The 22,034-nt window shown below is 38.7% G+C and overlaps 1 protein-coding gene across 2 annotated transcripts in view; it reads left to right on the top strand.

Annotated features, from left to right (window-relative positions):
- HHAT (hedgehog acyltransferase) overlaps nucleotides 1–22,034 on the top strand; it is a 165,611-nt gene that overhangs the window by 66,127 nt on the left and 77,450 nt on the right. For both annotated transcript variants that reach the window (XR_009485707.1, XM_059841113.1), the window contains exon 10: nucleotides 8,117–8,318. Coding sequence is in view for 1 of the 2 variants with exons in the window: in XM_059841113.1 (XP_059697096.1) it covers nucleotides 8,117–8,318 (202 nt within the window). In the remaining variant the exon portion in view is untranslated. The remainder of the gene's footprint in view (nucleotides 1–8,116; nucleotides 8,319–22,034) is intronic.

Below are 22,034 nucleotides of genomic sequence, written 5' to 3'. Positions count from 1 at the left end.
TTTGCTTCCCAAAATCAAAGGAGTTTATTGTGAATCATCCTGGACTCCCTGGATGGAAAATGTTCTCCTGGCCCTAAGAATTCCTTGTAGTTGTTGCCAAAGTTCCTTAAGGGGAGGCATTAATACTGCTTAGAAACAGGGAGCAAACCATCCTTTAGGAAGCCATATGTAGGCATTGTCTCTGCATATCCAATAGGTCCCATTCCCAGTATCAGAGGTCTGATTTCCTATTTCCCACTGTTGCACTGCTGGTGGATCTAGGATTCCTACGTGTGCTTCTGTTGTGTGCTTGCTGCAATGAGGCCAATGGAGTTTCACAGAGGCATTGCAGCTGGGAGTGGTATAATATTGACACTGTTTTGTTTCAGCACTCTGAGTTCTAGTTCTATTTTGAGTAAAAAATAAAGCATATAAATCCTTTCACTTTATGACCCCTAACTGCAGTAGTTTTAGGTTTCTCCTTAAGGGGAATGTTACTAAATCCTGTTAAATTTATAATTGTGTTTCTATGTACTATTTTACAGCTTTCTTTTACTATTTCTTCATTGACTCCATTAAAAGTCATAGCCCATTAACAAAGTTGTTGCCAGCCCATAAGGGTGGACCATCCGAAGGAACCCTGTTCCTCCCAACATTATTTGAGAACATATCCAGCAATTAGTTACATTTAATATTTGAGCTACTTTGATCTTTAACTTTCATAAGAATTTTCAGGACTAATCCCTTGGTGAAACTCTAAAAGTCTCTTTGGTGAACAAAGACTTTTATTGGCTATCAAGGTACAACTCATAGGTGTAAATAAAACTTCAGTTAAAAGGCTACTCATTCTCTTTCCTCATTGTTTGTGTTGGGGACAATAATCCCATTGTCCATGGAGCTGATGCTTTTTTGATTCTAGAATAATGCACCCAAGTTCCTTTACTGTTCAGTTTTACTGTGATGTATGTGGTTAGCAGTACTTGGTGGTGTCCCTTTGGCTGGAGAGGTGCTGGATCCCAGTCCCTAAAGTACACCCAGTTTCATGGTTGAAATTTGTGTGCTGCAGTGTTTTACCTGAAGATATGAGATAGTTACTGAGGTCTTGCCCCACCTTTAGCATGCACATCCCTTGGGATGTGTGGAGTTTGATAGGGCTGACCCTAGAGCAGCTTGTAGGGGCTTAGTTTTTCCCTGCCCTTCAGCTGGATCCTGATTCTCTACAAAGCAATTGGGAGAGCTTGAACCCCAGTCGATGAGATTTCCTGACAGATTTTACTGAGCTGCAGTTTAATAGTGTAATTCATCCTTTCTGCTTTTCTGCTAGCTTGTGGTCAGTAGGGAGTGTGTAATTCCCACTGAATTTCACTATGTTGTCTGTCACACTCAGTGTAAGAGCTGGGAGAAGTAAAGAAAATAAGTGGGGGAAAAAAGAATTATTTTGTTGATTATGTTGCTTATGCATTTTGTCTAATGATTGTTTAGGGCACAATGAGCAATTCCTGGTGCAGAAATCTGGACTGGAATATCTGCACCTCTCTGAGTAATGCCCTAGCCACAGACTTGTTTTTTTCTTGCATATTCACTCTTTGAATCTCATTTATTTTCTGCCTGGTGGCAGCCTGGTAACAGACAGCTGGAGCACTCCTCTGAGAGGCAAGATATGTTGGTCTCCCTGGCAAAGAGCCTGACCTCTACCATTTTATAAGCAGAGAGTGACAGTGCTATTAATATATCCCTCTTCTAGCTGTGTTTTCAAAGGAGTATAGAGCCTGCCTCTTGTGCTGCTGAGCCTAGGTACCATCAGCACATGGTAGATGTATTGAGAATAGCAGGAGTGATTTGGGCCCCTGAGGGGAGGTAAGTTCAGAACAGCTTCAGGGAGCTCTGCAGACTCCTTATGGGAGGAGGCAGGAGTGCCTCCTGCCCAGCTCCATCTGTCAGCTGGGGACACAGCCCTCTCCCACCCAGTAGCTGAGCTCTAGGTACTTAACTCCAGGTTGTTTTGGCAATAACATCTAGGCTTCTGCTGTCAGCAAGATGTTTGGGGTGCTGGTTTGAACTTAGTGCTATAACCAGTCCTTTGGCTCTTTGGTCATCTGGAAGCTCTCCCATTTCCATTCTGATCAAAGGCAGCTCACTGGTAGTTTTACATTTGACTGCAAACAGGTGGTGGTAGGTAGGGTTTCTTTCTTTCCTAGGTACAGCTGGAAGAAAACTAAACACAGCAGTCCATCAGTAATGAAACTTTTTCCATTAGAAGGAAATATTATGATTTAGATTAAAATTTCATTTGAAATAAATGAATCTCTTTGAAAACATGAGCTTCCTTGGAAGAGTGAATTCAAAATGATTTATGCAGTATTCTGCAGTTACCTGCCCTTTGACACATGGACTCACTCATTGTTTTTTGTGTTGAATGCATGGGAAGAAAAGTACTTGAAACACTTCTCAGTTTTTTTGGTAGGAAACTTCACACTCAGTCTTTGCTGGGAAACATGCTAACAGTTATGAAGTGAATGAATTCAGGTCATATTTGTAAAGCTGAGTGTTCTTGCATATGAATATTCTCATTAATGCTTTGTAAACCAAATGGACTTAATTTCTCATTAAACATTTTTGTGGTAATGCAACAAGACTTGCCTGCAGCCAACATCAGCTTAAATATTTTAAAGGATCTGCATTTGTCAAGGTCTCTAAACGTCAGGTTAAGCTGGTGAGGTGAGAGAGTCTCTTATAGAGCTTAAAAAGCTCTGCCAACAGCCAGCAAAATTGCTAGGCTGTGAGAAATGGAGTTTAACAGAACAAGGCTTAGTCTCCTAATGAAAACTTTGCAAAATGGTATTCCAAATATCTCTGGTTATTTCTTTATTTCAGGTGCAAATATGAGTAGCTCAGCCTTCAAAGGCATGTTTATGGGAGATGTTTCTGTGATTTAAAACAAATTTTTCCTGTAGGACCCAGTCTTGCAAAGACTTACAGGTGTGCTTTAGTTATGCTCTCTGTGTAGCTCTGTTCAAGGCAGTGTCAGCTTGAAGTGACAAAACAGGAATTGTGAGAACTCACCCAGAAGGAAGAATTTGCAGAGCAGCACCTGACACCTTTTTATTATGCAGCAGAAAAAAAGTCAATGGTTTAAGGCTGTGAAGAGAATATTAAAACCAAATGAATTAAGGAAGCCCAGCACCAGCATAATGCTGCCTGGACAAGATTTTCCACACGTGTCCACAGATGAACACCCTCCCTGTACAAAGCCTCAAGCGCTTTCTGGTGCCAGGATGCAAGATGAACACTGCATTGTCACTTTTTCAACTTTAGCTGTGTTGTCTCTGTAATTGCCCAATTCAAAACAGTGTGATGGTCACACACTTAACCCTTGAATGCTTTGAAACTTACAGAGACATTGGAATGTTCCCTGAAATAAAACACAAAATCCTCATATATTAATTGTATTTACTTTGCCATTACAAGCAAATTAACTTTTCCTTTTTTTTTGTATTTCACCTCATTCTGGATTAAATATTCCAAGATCAGTGCCTAAGAGAGGGAATAAAATAATGTATAGCATGCACCTTGCTGTATTACCTTCCTTCAGGAGGAAATTCAGGCACATGTTGAAGAAAGGTCCTGGACAGAGCAGCAGTTAAACAGGCGCTTTACTTGCACTTACTTCAAGATTTAAATATGTTTAAAATTACAGACATGTGCAAGTAAGAGCAGTATGTGGAGGTCTCCAGGAATAACAGTCCTCCTGTTTGATTCTTAACTGATTAAAAATGCTTCTTTTAGAGGTCTTCTGAAGTTACCAGAATAAAAACTTTGTAATGTAGTGTCTTTTTCAAGGGAATGCTTGTCAGATCTCTTATGATTGTTCTGGAGATTGCCACTTCAAAAAAACTAACAAAATGGTTATTGGATTTAAAAGGTATTCTCTGTAAGTAAATGTCACTTTTAAATACTTCAGCTGTTATGTTTGTGTTTGCATTACGGTAGGGATTTAAATGGTACCATTTGCATATTTTATCCAATTCTCTAATGTTCACTTAGTAAGTTAAAATTAAGATAAGTTGTGTAAATGAAACAGCTTACTGGCTGTGGATAAGGTAATTTAAACTGCTGTGCCTGGACTAAAAGTAATGCACTTTGGGGAAGACACATACATTTTGTTTGTGAAAGCAGCATGTTTAATTGCATGTAAGTTTTAGTTTGAAATCAAAAGAGAAATAGAAAGATAGAAAACACAGAAATACGTTTAAGGCTGACATCTTTGCCTTGGGAGAGGAAGGCTAGGAATGTATGTCATGTCAGGTATGGGGGTGTGCATGCAAATAATTTTTACTATATAACATTCTCTCAATATTTGTATTTATGTGCTTATAACACACCCCAGATGTTTTGAGATTCTAATGACATGGAGTTCTCTTCCCCCTTCTCTCCATGTTATGTGCATAACTTTTTCTTCTGACAGCATGAAGCACCTTCCCTTGCTGTCCTTAAGGGAGGTCTGGCCAGCCCCAGCCCAGGAATGGCTGGCAAAGCTTGGCCTGTGGTGTACCCATGTTCCTCTCTGATAGTCTGCTGAGAAATTGTAGTTCTTTTGCCTTCAAGTTTCTCCTTTGAAGCTCTGGCAGTGATTGACTTTTGGCCCCCTAAGTTAATGTTTTATTTTTAAATGCTCACCTAGCCTGCATTTTTTTGATACTAAGCATTTTCTACAGGTCTAATCTTGTCTGTAATTTTCATGGATTTTAAGGGGCACCATTGCTGGCCATCCCTTTAACACAACCTGGAAGGACATGACCAATTACTACCCTCAAATCTACTTAATTCAACATCCTTTTCTCCTTGCAAAATATTTTGTTGCTTTCCTTTATAACTCCACCTTTGGCTTATTTACCAGCAAGTAACTGCTGAGTTTTATTTTTCTGTATGTGAGTTAAGATGAATTTGTTGTCTATTGGTGCCACATATTTCAGCTTTTGTGCCCTCCTTACACTTGCAGAATAAATATGTCATCTGTTCAAGCGCTGTTAAGAAACTCTACTACAAGGGTGTTCCTTTGAGTTGAATTAGGCTGTCATGAGTACCCATGGTTACTTTTATGTGCTAATAGACTGCAAACCAGGGATTTTGAACTTCTGTGTGGATTTTCTGTGATTAGAAATGAGAATAATCTTAAAAGCTGCATGGAAGCTTAAAATGAGATATTTATGTAATGCTGTTCTACTTATGGTGCAGCAGGTCAGCATGTTCTACAGCAACCTCTCCATTTGTGTAAACCCTGAGTAAAGTGCAGGGTTTACAGTACAAAGGGACTGCAGGGAACGATTGCAGGTAGATGGAAGCATTGGTAAGAAGAAGAAAAGTTAGGAAGTGTGCAGATATAAAAGACATCGATTTGTAGGGTGAATGAGGCACTGTGTAGGGTGTAGCTGCTGGACAAGGTTAAACACAACAAATTGTTAGTTACAAAGTGTGTGTTGTGTTGTAGATGGTAATAAAGAACTAATATATTTCTTCTATCATCTGGCTTAATAATGCTTTTCCTGGGGTCATTCTCCCTCACAATTAAGTGTTTGTGCAGCTTTTCGTAATCAAATGAGTATTCTTCTGTGTAAACACACAGGGGAAGTATAGAGAAATGAGATTCTAAACGACCAGGTTGTTCTAAAACGAGCAAAATGCATCTTTGCAGCAATGAGAGTTCTGGCATGGTTGTTTTGCAAGACAGTTTTGGCTATGGGAGTGTTTTGGTAATCAGAGAGCACAAAGTGCCTGGTGTTGAGCCAGGCTCTGCCCTGCTGCACACTGAGTTGCCTATTGCTTGTAGGCAGGCCTGCCAGTGCAGCAGTGTGTGCCACCTACTTCACTGGGTATGATGTGCATGGATGATGAGGCAGCAAATACTTTTTTCCCCTGATGTGTTCTGTAATGTAGTAATGACTTTTCCACGTGATTTTTCTGAGTGAAAAATACAGGAACTTACAGAATTGCTCTTCACTCTGTTCAAGAGAAATGACTCAACATCTATCAGTCCTTTGTAATCACTGTAAAACTGCCCTGACAGGGGAAGGCAAGACACATGATCTGAGAGTGTCACTGCCCTTGTGACAAGGAATGGCAGCCAGCTGCCTGTCCATTTCCTCATGGCACTAGCAGGCAAGGAGAGAGGTTCTGCTTTCTGCTCTTCTCTGGGGCAGGGAGGCAGACTCCACAGTACTGGAGGGAAAGGTCAGACTGTTAGTAAAGACTCTGTTATTCCTTTTGGCTTCTGTCCTTCTTCAAACAGGTCTTCAGGTAGTGGATTTTCAGTTGCACATTTGCCATCAGCCTCCCTACAAGCTAAAACTTCACTAACCTTTAAAATTAATCAGAGTTATGAGTTGTTGCTGCTCAATTATCTAGCTGCTGTTGTTTAACACTAAAAATCAGAAAATAGCCTATTTTTCTCTGCATGCTAAGCTGAAAGCCCTTCAGGCCAACCTAAACTGAGCTGCAATTGGGAACAAATATGTTGATGCTGCTGAGCCCTTCCTGGCAATGCCATTGCCAGTGGAGGCTGCCTGTGCAGCTCTGCTCTCTTTACCCTCTGTGCCACAGCCCTGCAGGACATTCACTGCTTGCAGACTGCTGAGATAAACCCCTCTGCCATTAGATTAATTGATTGCAATTGCAAGTGTCTGTTCAAACACAGGAAGGGGAGAGAGAAGAAAAGCAAAACATAATAGAAACTATTGATCTTAATTTCTATTTGTTTTTCATATGCTTAGTGAAAAAGCACACCTATACTGAAAAACATGTAATCAGATGTTCCCTGTAGCAGATTGAATAAAAAAGGTGTATTGATGTTATGCTAAGAAAGAATTTAGAGCATTTGACACTTGGTTTCTTAATGACTTTTTGTTTACCCTTTAATTATGTTCATCACTGTATTTTACCCCATTATTTATTTTCTTACTTCCTAAGATTAGGAATAAACAGTGTGTTAATTTCCCTTTTAAAATTTTAAAATTATATTTATCCCTGAATATGAAAACTCATAACTAGAGATAAAAATTTCACTGGAAAATAAAAAATCCCTGAATTATCTTAGCAAGTAGGAATAGTCTCAGATATGAGTACAGACTTTCTTGCCAAAGGAGTGAGAGCTGAGGAGAGCTGTCAGTGGTGGTTCTCAGATACCACATCTCCTTGCTGGTACCCATGAGCTGGGTGGTGACTCCCCTGCCTGATGGGCTTCTTCAGAGTGTTGACAGAAATATGCAACTCTTTCAGACAATGTCTGGCCAGGGGTCATGCCTTAATCACAAAATGATGGGAGTGGATGTAGCTCTTCAGGCTGGAAGTGAAATGACCCACAAAATAGTGTCAGCTTTCAGAATCCCATTGCTTCTGGTATTTTTTCTGAAGCAGCACTGCTTTCTGGACACTTATAAGCATCAATTAATGACTAAGGTTATGACTTCTGGGTTCAGTTTAAATGCAGAATATAATTGCATGGAGAGTGTTTCATATGGGTTTCCAGACATTTTTGGTATGAGTCCTCCAAAGGTCATCAGACTGACATGATCCTGAGAGTGTAATAGAAGAACCAGATAGGAAGTATTTACAGTTCACATAATTTTTAATGAAATATTTTAAAGGAAATAAATTACAGCCTTTTAGTAATACAGTGTTTGCATGCATCTACATTTCTGACATATGGGAAACAGTCTATGGGATGTGACTGTATGTGACTTTCTGTAATGTTTTAAACTTTTTTGTTAACAATCTTATAATTTAAATTCACATGAAAATTACGGGTAATTTCTGTAGCTGACTTAGAACTATTCCAATTTTTAAAAATTGAATATTTGCTATTTGCAGTTTTGAGAATATAGTTTGTGCTATATATTTGCCTAATGCAGAATTCCCAGGAGCACAAAATTGTCCTTTTGCCAAATGGTACATGCACATATTTCATGAAATGATCTACAGCTTTGCAGAAAATAGGGCAAGCTCTGTAAAGAGAGTATGTCAGGTAGGCTTTTTCACATTCTTTTTTATGCTACAAATTGACACATTTCTTCTGTGGTGGATGTTTTTCTGAGATTTCAGTGAAATCTCTAACAGCACTGCTTATTTGTCATTTCACCTACAGGTACATTTATGTTCCAATGGGAGGATCTCAGTCCAGTTTGCTTGGAACACTATTATCTACAGCCCTCACTTTTGCCTTCGTAAGCTACTGGCATGGAGGACAGAGTTATTTGTGGTACTGGGGTGCACTTAATTGGCTTGGAGTAATTGTGGAGAATGGCACCAAGAGGATACTTTCCATTTCATTTATACAAGATTTAATTGTAAGTTGAATCTCCATTTCATATTCTTGTTTCCTGGCTCCATGCTCATCTGTAGTTGCTGGTTACTAGTTTGGTTTAACCAAAATTAAAAGTCATGGGTAACAGAGTTAGGATTCCCTTGCCCACCCTCCAGCATCTGAGGTAATAATAGTTCACATCACTAGAATTTTGCAAAGTAGCAGCAAAGCAGATGGTGAAATATGCATGGTCTTAAAAGCTTCCTCTGCAGTCCTAGAGTAAGCAAATGCTTGTCACGTTGTACAGGGATGAACAGAAGCCAGTTTTAACATTTGTATTCTGATTTCACTCAGGATGGCCTTAAAATATTCATCTTCACTAAAATTAGGAGTGTATGTTTCTAACCATGTGTTTCCTGGACAAATGTGTGTGTAGCAGCTGCTTGCATCTGGGAACAAGCTTACACTGGGAAATCTTATGCCACTAAAGAGCCAAGTAGAGAAAACGTTACTTTGCCTTGAAATCCTCTGATATTTTCATTTTACTTACACTTTTGACCTTCATGCTGTAATTTCCAAAGGACAAAATTGACTTTGATGTGCAATTAGGTGCAAAAGCCACTATTTTAATTTTGATGGTCATTTTAATCTGCAGGTTTGCAGAAATCTCAAATCTTCTAATAACTGTTTGTAAGACTAATTTTTATGTCTTGCTTCCTTACTAGTGATAATTGCACAGAATTCATACTCCTTTATATTGTTGTTTTGGTGGAAACTCAGTCTGCAGCCTGATGGAGTCCTGATGCTCAAGGAATGATGCTTGCTGTCCATCCTACCCATTTCAGTTCTCACTGTTGTGGCATCCTGTGTGTGGCAGCTGCTACAGCTCAGTAATTTAGTAGCCAGTGCTACCTTATATCACCCAATTGTCCATCACTGCAATTTCAGTGATAGTCTGGAAGCAGATTTTACCTTCCTAGAGAATTAATTTATCAGATCCATAAATCCTTCCTCTAGGGGGAAACTGAGCTTCACCATCTGACCAGCTGCGTATGTTTGTCTCTGGACTGCAAGACAGCCTGGTTTTTTAGGCAGCCAGCTATAGGAGGAAATAAAAGTGTAAGGGCTTGCTTTTTGTATCTGATGTCACTGTATTAGAAATTTTAATAAAACTCCCATGGAATTAGGTTCTTAAATACCATAGAAATGATAATGATAATGACATTATAAAGGTGAGGTTATATATGTTGGATTAATTTCTAACACGTAGTTCTAATTATAGCTAACTGATGCTGGCAGTAGGGTTATTTCTGTATGAATTAAATCCCTAACCAAGTGCATTTTACCCCTTTCCTCCACCTTGTTTTCATCACTTGTTTTTAAAGGCCAATCCAGTGTCTTTTGTTTCTCATTTCTATTTGGAAATATGGTTGTAGACCATATTCCTTAGAGGACCCTTTCATATCTTTTCCTGAAGTAAATTTGAAGCCAGAATTTTTAATATGCACGGTTTTGGCATCGATATTAGTGCATGAGGCAGATCTCACTGCAGCTATGGCTGAGTTATGATTTGCCTTGTGCCTTGAAGGTTTCTCTACAAGAACATGAGCTGCAAACCATTCATTGTTGTTCTCTCCTCACTCTTCTAACTATCTCCCATTTTCTTCTTGAATGCTGATACTGGGGGGCAGGTGAGTGGTTGGACTTTGCATTTTCCTTATCAAGGGGTGGAGTGATATGACATTCTCTGAGATGTACCACATTTAAAAAAAAAAACCTTAAAATTTCCCAGTGTCCTGTATAAATTTCCTCTTCCCCCTTTTAATCTGTTTGTTGGAAACATTCCTATAATCCTGTCTTGGTCAGGGGTGTGCTGCAAGTCTAATCACTGTGGTGTTGAAGACCCTCTTCTAGGGAATGGGTTTTTCACTTAAATTTCATCTGTTGACAAGTTGAAATCCTTTGCATTCCTGTGCTTCACTCAGTTGCTGTGTTGGCTCTTGAGAGCTATTTTTGAAAAGGAAAGTCTATTTTTGTCTTCAGAATAGCAGAAGTGTTTTTGAAAAAATACAGAGCACAGGTTTATGCTTTATTTAACCCATTCTGTTCAGTAGACTTCCTCATATATTTTTCTTCAAGTTGAGATATATAATTCAGTTGAGCAGGAGGTGCTTAATAAAAAAAAAAAAAATCTAGAGGTATAAGTTTAATTTCAATTTTACTCTGTTTTTAATATGGAATTGATCACTAAGAGTACCAAGAATGGTATCAAAACTGCCTCCTCTTTTTTTTCCTCACTCAATATTGTTTCAATTCTCTTGCAAAGGGAAGATTAAAAATCAAAACACAGCATATTCAGCTCTCATCTTTCCCTGAATCCTTGTGCTAACTAAATATATATGTATATATCACCTATATTTATGCAGATTTTAGGTAGTTTCAGTCCCAGCACTTGAGACCAGCACAATATGGGGAAATCACACTTTTGTAGCAGTCTGACAGGTTTAAAATATTATCTCAGGCATATTGAGCTAGAATGAACAAAGCAGCACTGTCATTATTTGTGAGAGGTAAAATCAGCATATAAACAAATATGTACTGAAAACAGTAAATTCCCTGACCCAAAAGATTGGTTCTGGAACTTTTAATTTGAACTGGTTTTAAACTGGTGCCTGGCTTCCTGCCTCTTCCTCTAGAAGAGCTGATGATCTTTCTTACATCCTTGTCAGCTTCCTCTCTTCTGAACTTTAGTGTTTCAGTAAGTTGTGTGAGAAAAAGTTATCTCCATGTCTTTTTTCCCTTATTGATTACTTCTTAGTTCTCAGTAAATTAGAGCTGAATTAATTAAAGTTTTCTTTTCAGCAAAATGTTATATATAAAACAACAATAAATTCTAGACCTCCTAAGATAGGGTGAATCTGGGAACTTTATATTCAGTGGGAGAAGTTTCATTGTGTTTTTGTCAGTTTTTTTTCTTTTTCAGGTGATATTTAGATCTGTACTGAGCAGGGTAGTGCTTTGCTTCACTGTTTCTATATTAATTTCTTACAGATGAACAGGCTCAAGTAGTAACTCATTTGAAATCAATGACAGAATTTGTATTGACTTTTAATTAATAATGTGTCTGATTTATGAAAGAAAATGCTAATGGCTAACATTCTCCCAGTGATTTCAAATTTTTCCTTCTCTTTCCTTAAGGAAAATGATCTATAGAAAAACAAATCTCTAAAAAAATTAGATCTTGGTATAAAAATAGATTTAGAATGAGTTACACCTTAGAGTAGCTGGCAACATCTTTAAATCAATGGCTTTTTGAGAAAGAAATATTTGGAGATTATCCAAAAGGAAGATGTAGAAAAGGGAGTGAAGCTGGCAGATTGATAAAATTAATGTTTTAATCTAAATTGAAATAGCAACATTTATCTTTTTAGTTCTTCAGTTAAGTGAAAACATGTCATTCAGTCTAGCAAGATTTTTTAAATGGAGACATAAAGATCTCTCTTCTCAAAATCATACTATGATGAATTTCTAGTTTAAGATCTTTTTTTTTAGATTTATTTGGTAAGAAACTAAATGCACCATAAGCAATTCATTTTGGGAAACCAAGTACTTTTAGGTATGGCATATTTAAAATTTGGACTATCCTTGTAAGTGTTTTGGTTTTTTGAAGTATTGAATACTTTGATTTCTACATTTTCATTTATGGCTGCAATGAGGTGCACTAATTAAGTCCATTTCAATATGCTGTCATTTCCTACTCAGCCCCCTTTGCAAAGGGGGAAGCATTTTATATGATGTCCATATTTTTCTTAGTGGTTTAGATTAGACTTCGTTATTGTGTTAGATTATTATTTTTCCCAGAGGAATGAACTCCATACATTTGTCTCTGTAGTTAAAAGATCACCATTATTTTGTGCACCAAAGATGGGGTCAGTGACAACTGGTATCCTCAGCTTTCCAGAAAGCAGAATTTTAGATGATTTCCATAGTTTGGGTGAGGTAAGGCATTTTTTGGTGGCTTTTTTTTTTTTTCCCTCTGCTTAATTTTGCTTGCCCTCTTTGTTCTCCAAGATGCACTAAAATTTCTACATTTATTCATAATAAGGTATGCATTGTACAGTGATCCTGCAGGCAGGTGGTGTGGAGCATGTAAAGGTTGTGACTGGTTAGCCTGACCTCTGGGCTTTGGTTCCACAGGGAATTAAGCTGATCTAAAAGTTCGTTGCTATTGAAGGGGGAAAGGTTTAATTTCCCTTTCCTCCCTTCCTTGCAGTCCCACCACTTCCTCCTCCTCACGCCTTCCTGCTGTAATCTTTGCTCGGCTGATCTAGCTCTTTATCCCAGCAGAAAGCTCTACTTCCTTGAATTATTTTATTGCGGGATGCTTTAGCTCATGGAGAGGAATCTGAAAAGCATCCAAAGCAACACAGTGTAAGAGAGAAGCCAAGGCAAGGAAATGGAAGGGGGGGAGCTCAACTACTTGGAACCTCCCACTTGTAAATGTGCATAAACAGTGTGGGGTAGCAGACTGAACCTCTGTATTTAAGAGCAGTGAAACAAAGAAGCCACTTGGGTTCTGCTGCAGTAATTACTCTGGCTGTGCTAGGGCACACATTCTGCCTGACCAAGATGGAAGTGCCTGTGTGTATTTCACAGCCATATACATATTCAAAGTATGTGTCCTATATGCATTGAAAAATTAGTAATTATTTCCTTTCAATCTTTTTGCAAGTATAACTCAATTTAAACTACCATGAGACAAGTAAAGTTTCCTTCTTCAGTAGAGACCAGATCTGACTAAACATTGTAAAGTCATTTGAGGGAGGTGTGTTTGTTGATTACCTTGGAAGATTAAATCTTTACTAAGATCTCTGCAATAAATACAGACCCTAACAGCTGTTCTTCAGCATGCACTGGGCTTTGATCTTCCTCTTACTTCATTTGGTGGAACAAGTACTTATATCTCTTGTATACTATTGTCAAGCCAGTCTGGCCTTTTCTTTTTTCCAATAGTTTTGTATCATTCTTACACATTTTTATTGCAGCATGGTGATTTGGTTAAGTGCCAAGCATTACCAATGGTACTTTCTTCATAACATCTTTATGTACTTGCCATAGAATTGTGTTTGAGTTTGTTGCTTCACTTTCTAAGAATGAACAAATTCCCTTAATGAACAAAGAATGAACAAATTCCCAGACTCTTATTCACTAATGCAGAATTGTTTTTTGAGACTAGGTACCAACCATAATGTCAAAACCCAGACTAGGGGAAGGGGCTTGCCACTCACTCCCTACTGCCCACCCTGACCTTGAGTTCAGCCCTATCATTGCTCTAGCCAGGAATCTTTACTATCCAAAGTAGACATACTCTGACTCAAAATAGGTGGAAACTTGTTCTTCTAGTGTGAACATTAGTCAGGGCAGATTTGTGACTACTGGTCTTTGACACTCAGAAGCAGCAAGCTGAGTCAAGGGGCTGTTCTGTACTGAGATGCTGAATGACCATCAAAGGTAAATATGGGCTGCCTGATGCATCCTAGTCAGTCCAGTGACTTCTAGCTTTGCTAACAATAGTTCTGAGTCAAGCAATTCTTGCCATGCAGTTCTTGCTTTTGCTTGATTTTATTTTCTTCCCTCCTCTCCACCCTTCTGTTGTAAAGTTTCAATTGTCTTCATGGAAGTAAATCCCATAACATTCTGAGTGCCCTACTAAAAAGTGCACACACAGTCACACGCTTACATTGTGGCCCTGATTTTCTTTGCTGAGGGATCTTCTCATCTCAAACTCAGTAACAAAGACTGAAAATGTAGTAGAGGGACAAGCATTTGCAATGTGATACAGAATTCTGTGTGTTGAATGACAAAAATGACTGCAGAAATAATTCAGAGATAACATTCTATTGTTTTCTAGCTTTTGAGGGGTTTTTTTTGTCTAATCTTTGCTAGAAATATTATTTTTGATGCCAGAAGTGGAGAAACCATTGTGATTTCTCTGATATAGTAACTGCTCTGCTCCAGACAACGATGTCAGCTGGGAAGCCCCTGGCAAAGCTGCTTGGTTGTCATAAAAAACCCCTAAAACCCATTTATCCCACCTACCAGCACTATTTACTTCCTGTTCCATTTTGGAGACATTGGGCAATTTTCTGCTGCTAGGTCATTAATGCTGTTTGAAAAGCAACTAAATCATGCTACAGTGTGAAAACAGGGCAGAATGGTGCTGGTTATGTTCTTCTTTGTTACTGTTACATGAATACAGCCTCCCTCTGTGGTTTGCCTTAAAAATTAGATGTCAGCAATTACAGAAATACGAGTTAAAGTCCAGAGGAATGGTTGCACTCTGGTCTTCCTGCTCTGCCTTGAGCTGCAGAACATTGCTGCAGGGAAAGAATGGTCTTTATTTGCTGAGAGTGTTTGTCAAATATCTCCATAGGGATTATTACTCTGTATTATTTATTTGGTAACAGTCATAAGGGGCAAGATCAAAATTCAGCACTAATGATTGGTGAAGTTGGATCCCTTCCCAACTGGATTACAATTTAAAAGGTAAAAATGGTAAAACGTGGATGAGAGAACTGAGAGAACAACAAGGGCAGAATGAGAACCCAAAGAACAAAATCAGGGATGTCAAGGACCCGGACACAGAGAAGAGTGCACAAATCTCTCGATCAGGGAGAGCTGAGACACATTTACGGGAGTATGTACACTGCCATTACTTGGCTAAATTCCCTGCTTTAAACATAAAACAGAAAAGAGGATGGTGCATTTCAGTGCTGTTCATTTTGCACTTTTCACAAGCTGCCAATTAAAAAAAAATAAATGGGCAGGCTCTTTGAGAGTGAAGAGTTAAATCTAGAAGTACAGAAATTTACTTGTGTGTATGTCAAACTTCCACACATGCATCTGTAAGTGTAGTGGATACATATGAGCTGGTAGGAGGCTTTCTTCAAACAGAAGGGGGAGTTGGCTGTTTGCTGAGAGATGCTATAAATGTAGATCTTTTGGAAAATCTAAAAATGAAATGGTGCTAGTGCAAGACAGCGTTTTGTTGAGTGAATGTTTAGTAAGACATCAATAGAGAAGATGAGTATCTTCTCAAATACTATATATAGCATTTATTCCTAAATTCAGAATCAAGTTCTATTTGTGAAAATAGATCTTAACTGACAGCTGCTTGATTTTAATTGTGTGGTCCTCTTTTTATAGGAGTTATGTAGGGAATTACAGGTTGTTTGCATCATCCTGTCTCTTGGAAAAATGCTGTCACTTCCTGCTTTTGTGTGTGAACCTTCCAGGAGCTAATTTTTACCTTTGCTTTGCAAGGAAAGTATATAACTTGAAAAGAAATGGGATATGACCTCAAGCCACATTTCAGGTTGGGCAGAAGGGAGGGAAAAACTGTAAGCAAAATGAAATGCCAGAAAAATGAAGCAAACTGAAGTAATGGGAATGTTTCTGGGTTAGAGTTAGGTGAAGAACAGAACAAACAGGATTGATTGACATGATTACTGAAGGGTACAGTGTATGTTGATGAAGAGGTAAATTTATTTTTCTACTTAGTGTGGAAGTCATTGATGGATAAGATCTGGTAGTACATCTTGTTCACTTTCCTCTTGCCGGCCTGTTCTTATCTTGGTAAAGTCGCAGCCCTGGGGATTCCACAATTTCTTTTAGATTATTTCATAAATTAATATTTTGTACATGTGTTCAACCAGGATTCTTTATTTTTGTTGCTCTTCTGTTCTGTGCTACAGTCTCTACTCTTACTCTGTTGAACATCTATCCCTCAGCTTCAGAGTGCAGGCATGTGTACCATATTGAGATGTCAGGCTCTCATGAGCTGCCTTTCCCTGGCTCCTGTTGATCTTCAAGCAAGACTTCTGTTATCATTAACGAGCACGTGTAGTCCCTCCCTTTGTTTCTGCCGTCTCCCAAACGCACTTCTGTCGCTATGACCCATTGCCCGCTGACAACGTGTATTAACAAACACAGGATGCTCCATTGCTTGGACCCAACCCATCTTTATTTCTACTGCTCACTTTAAAAATGCAATAAATTGACATTCTGTTTGGCAGAGCTTTGTCACAATTTTCAGCCTTTCCTCCGTCCCATCTGCTCCCCCAGCTGCTCAGTCACACCCTGCCCTCCATTTTCAGCGTGCCGAACTGCAGATAGATAAAATAGCCGGTAACTGTTAGTCAGGATGTGTCGCCTCCCTTCCCACTGTCCCATCTGCTCCTCGCTCTCTTTCAGCTCTTCACCCATGCTCCTGCTTTCTGCTGTCCCGTTATTTTTGGCAAATGGCTGCATTGCGGGTGACCCAGATTCAGGATATGTATTGGGGTGTTCGCTCTTGCCGTAATGTGGCGATCCCTGGGGATCAGGGGCATTGAAGAGTTGGCTTGTCATTTACCTGAGCACATCTTCTGAAAGAAAGCACCTGGGAAGGGCTGGCACCTTTAAGATTGACTGGGTGGTATCCCTTCTGTCGAAAAGCATGGATGTTGTGAGGGGGGCTTAATTCTTTGGTGGAGGGTAAAAACTAAAGCTCAGAAAATTGCACTAGTAAAAAGAACTTTGAGGCTTTTTCTAAGCTCTTTACTGATATGCATAAGAACACCACCTGTACCACTCCTGTCCTGGGCAGCTTTACTCATAAACATCCATCCATCCATCCCCTCCCCACAAAAATCCTTGTAAACCCTAAATAACAGACTATTGCAAAGAAGGTTTAATTTTGGTTTTGTGACATAAAGATGAGTCAACCTTGCCTCAGATTTTAAGCATTGTTTGTCTAATAAAAACCTTGAGGAAATTGAAAGGATGGAATTGTAGGAAGCACACTTAGTCTCCTCTCATACACCAGGAGAGGCAATGAAAGATATTGCAGGACTAGGTGTTATTTTCATGGTAGTGAATTTGCTCTATTTCTTCTACACAATGAATAGTGCAGTTTCTATATCTTATTTGGCTGACAGGTTTGAGTGGGAGAGAATGAAGTCTGTAGAACGGATAGTAATAAAATATTGTGTGCTTTTAAAAGAAAAAAATCTCTTCTGAAAGTTGTTCCAGGTTATCTTGATCCTTAAAACACAAAGGCAGATGAAAACAGAATAATGTAACCTCTAGTTTGCAGTTTGTAGTATCAAGTATGTTTCATGTCACTCTGGTCATAGTATCTGACAGTCTTTTTCTACAGTGCATATGTTCACATAAGAGATAATTCAGCTGCTTCTACAATTTTATCACATGCTCTTGTTTTACCATGTGCTTGGATCATCAGTTCTCTGGATGGGGAGTTCATAAAGATATAAATGTTGTGAATCTCTGTTTTACTCCACGAAGATAGACTCTTGTTTAAATTGCAGGAAATTTAATTCCATTACATGGGACTTGTTAAAGTATTTTCAGTATAAGCAAGCTCGATAACGTCACTGACTTTATGGAGAAGTTTTCTTTAATCTGTCCCAGAACAGCTCTATAAATGAGATGTTTTGCAAATGCAGCACACTTAGATGTTTTCCGTCTTATGAGTGTTTGCCAAGAAGTTACCAGCGAATGTTTGTCAGGGGAGACTGCCTGCCACTTGTCACTCTGTCATCAAGCTGGGTTTGCAGCATGGTGGAAAACACGTGCCCCTGTTCCTGAGCCCTCCCTAACCCAGTGTCCTCCTTCACACCTGCTCCCAGAACAAGCCACTGCCATTGGATTCGGCAGCTCTCAGTGACGAGCCTTTGGGAAATGCCAAATCACCATGATGCCACCACTTTTGCTAGAAAAAGTTTAACAGTGGTTGATGTAGGAAAATGTTGGCTTGCTTCCCTGATAAAATACTAAGGGATCTATTTCTGTAAAAAACTTCAGTGCGATATTGTGTATGGGACTGCCTACTTTTGACTGCTGTACAGAATTCAGTCTTAGGTGTCTCCTCGACTCCATAGAATTACAGAATAGTTTGATTTGGAAGGGACCTTAAATATCATCTAGTTCCAACCCCCTGCCATGGGCAGGGATACTTTCTACTAGATCAGGTTGCTCAGAGCTCCATCCAGCTTGGCCTTGAACACTTCCAGGGATGGGGCATCCACAGCTTCTCTGGGCAGCCAGTGCCTAACACCCTTACAGTAAAGAATGTTTTTCTAATACCTAATCTAAAGCTATGCTCTTTCTGTTTGAAGCCACTCTCTCTTGCCCTGTCACTACCAGCTTCCATCTGGAAGACTGGATTACTAATCCTGGTCAGTCTTCCCCACATCGTTTTCTCTGTTGTTGGCTAGCTCCAAGAAATAAATGCATTTACCTGGACCCTCAATTTTATCTTCCCATGCCATTCAGTGCTATCTTTGGGAACAGTCCTGTAAAAATGCAAATTTACTGTCAGTAGCTCTAAGTGACACTAGAGAGAAGTTCCTTTAAATTCTGCTCTGCTGCCTGAAGCCACTTCTCCTGCCATGTTTGTGTGTTTTGTGCTCACAGTGGTGTAATTAACTTGCATAGCAAATTAAATAAGTATTTTCTCTCTAACTCAAAATTCCACCATATCCTTTACTTTAACTCCTAATTCTCACCTAACTGATCTATTCTGGTGTGTGCTGTCCTTCATCAGCTTTCTCAAGAGACAGCCATTATACAAGCTTCCCATTTCTAGCTTGGTTTTCTCTTAGAGGCTAAATGTGACATGCATGTGTAAGTGGAAATGGATTTAGGAATGGAAATGTTTGGACCATGCAGTTTCTTTTCACGGCTGTCTTCCTCCTCCGCTTTCAAACACTTAAGAGTTGCTTCTCAAGGTACCCTACTACATGATAGTACCATTTATTTTTGTAAGATGGCTGCAAAGGCTGCAATGTTGGGAGAGCTCTAATGGCAGCCAGTTTTGCTAGACCAAGCAATGTGCAGAAGGAAGTTTTTCCCAACATCTGGCAAAAATGTCTGAGGCTGATCTCCATGAGCAACAGGAATGGGTTTGGAATAATAACCTGAACCCATTCAGTTCCAGGAAAGGTTGCCTGAGCCAATGTCTTACAAGTCACCTTCTATGTCATGCTGCATGCAGTTGGGCTGAGTATCATGATAGTATGTCTTTATTTTTTGTTTGTTTGTTTGTTTGTTTAGTTTAAGTGCTACAGTCCATTTATTTCACAATGTGTGGGGGAGGTGGGGATGGTGGTGATTACTAGACGTGAAGTATGGTAAAGTATTGATGTGAGGTTATAAGATGAAGCACTGAGGAGGGATGAAAACCAGGGTTTCAGCCAGGCAGCCATGGTTTCATTGTCATTTTAACACAGGATTGCCATTCTATCTTATGGCTGTATTTCCAACAAGAAAGAGGAGCGAGAAAGAGACAGCAGTAAAATCCAGAGGAACACCACAAATCCATAGCAGTTGTCTATATTGTAATGGAACATATTGTTAAAAGCATTAAATGGCATAATGAAGAGTTGTGGGTGTGGAGAGTTTTTTTAAATTTGCTTTGATGTAAACAATTTGCTGTACATTCACAAAATTTACAAGCTTGTAAATATTTAAATAAAATTGTTGTTATGAGTTATCTAGACCAATGTAATTTCTTTTTCATTGCTAAATAATGCTTTCAATATATTAATTTGAGCACACTACCTGCTCGGGTACTTTCCCAGTTAGCTTACTCTAGATGGCTTGAGATGTTTAAGGAAAATTTTCTTTTTTACTTTTATAGCAGCTGAGTAAAATCTGCATTGACATCAAAGACTGTCAGGAAAATGTTTACTGCTTTTTGGATCAATGGCTAGCCAAGCTAATGGAAATTAGCTACAGCAAAACCCAGTGAAGATTCAATGCTTGTCTAAACTGTGTCTGTCATAAACTGCTCCTTTATACCTTATAAATGGCTAAGGGCTTTTATGGGCTATACTACATTTAACTTGCCTTGTTTAATGTGCAGCACTTCTGTAAAAGGTGATGTACTGTATGTGACAGTTTATTTTTTTAGTAACTCTCTTCATTAAAACAAAAAAGGTAGCAGAGCTTTTTTAGCTATTTATGTTGTTTTCGTTGTACTGTTTTGGGTTGTAAAACAGGCAAACTTTAGAAGCTTAACAAGTCTGATCATTACCTTAATGGAAAATGCAGTTAAGCACCAGCTGTCTTGATGGGTTGTCCATCTCCATTTCTTTCTATTGTTTAGCAGACGATTTTTTACCTTTCTTAATTAAAACTGTTTTTCCTTAGAGTTGACAGGTAAGTTTGATAGACAAAGGGAGAGTGAAAGGTGAAAGATATGATGACAGAAAATGCTGATCTGTAGCTTAATTCCAGCTACCATGATCATAACTTGTCCTTATTTAAACTTTGCATTTCATAGCAAAATTTCAAATGCTTTCTCCGTGTGCCTACACTTACACATTCTGAAAATACATACAAATTTCATGTGTGGGACCATACATTGAAACTATGCCTTTCAGGAAGAGACAAACTTAAGATGTCCTCTATGTGTGTGAACAGAAAAAGAAGGTATTGCAAGTCCTTGGATAGCTTTGGAGATGTGAAGTACTAGAAAGGGAAAAAGTTCTTTCACTAGCTCAGTTGTCTGTGTCTATGAATGTTTATATAATTTTTATATTCTCTACCTCTTCCTATCATGCCCTAGTTTTCATCCAGAATTTTGAGAGAAAAATCTCAGTCTCTGTTTTCATACATGACTATTATTCATAGCATTGTGTGGAAGATTGCCTATTACTCTATTGTACATACTGACTGATACAGAGCACTTGTCCTTAAACCTTTTCTGTCCTCATTTTTGTGCTGACTCAGACTGACTCATATACTAGATATAGTTCTGACCAAGGCTAACGTTCAATTTCCCAGAGATTACTTTGCAGTAATATGTTGGAATTATATTTCTATGCCTGTAACTGTCATTTATTTGAAGATTTGTCTCTTTATAATCTAGCAATTGAAACATTTGTTTTGAAACTTACAGAAGGAGCAATTTAATTGTCTAGAAACATATTTTTAGGTTCGTTTTGAGCATGTGTTTATGTTGTTTCAGGTATCTGAGCATGAATTCTGGCCTGCCTGTAGCTATTAAAGATTAATTACTGCTTTTGTTTGTTTGTTTGGGTTTTTTTGGTGCTGCAGTCACAAGACTTTGCTTTCTGCAATGTCACCATTTATGAGATGAAGGCTGAGCAGTCCCCTGATATTTCCCTTATTTTCCATGCCCTGGAAAATGGTCATCACTTCACACAAAGCATTCGGTCTTTTGTAAATTCAAGCACTATGTACAGAGGCTTTCAGCCTGGGGCCATAATGAACAGGATATTTTTCCTTGTGTAGCAATGAGACAATATTTCTTGGCGAAGTGCTGTAAATGTTCTTTACATTTTCCTCTAGCATCTGAATAATGGAGGAAGCTAAAACTCCCTCATCCTTCTTTTACCATCTTCTTGCAGTCTCCATGCTGCACTCACACCTCAGGTGATAATGCAGAATACGGATTCAGAAAAATGTAAACTAGTATATGGTAGAGAGAGACCTCCTTTACTTGTATCATGAGGACAACAGTTCTAAAATCTGGATAATTACATTTCTTAAACATGAGCAGTAACATTTGCACTGAAAAGAAAATTTGGGACTGCATGTAGATGTGAACCTTTTTTAGAGGTATCTCTTTGTTAAGAGTCATTGCTATAACCAGATCTAATCTGATCCTAGAATCTTTCAGTGATGTCTTATTAATCAACCAGAGGATTAATGACTTCTGAAGTTGTTTGAT

The sequence above is a fragment of the Haemorhous mexicanus genome, chromosome 3, assembly GCF_027477595.1.
Source record: "Haemorhous mexicanus isolate bHaeMex1 chromosome 3, bHaeMex1.pri, whole genome shotgun sequence".
In the NCBI taxonomy this organism is placed as follows: Eukaryota; Metazoa; Chordata; class Aves; order Passeriformes; family Fringillidae; genus Haemorhous; species Haemorhous mexicanus.
The sequence above is the reverse complement of the archived record's forward strand: the minus strand, read 5'-3'. Positions and strand labels throughout refer to the sequence as shown.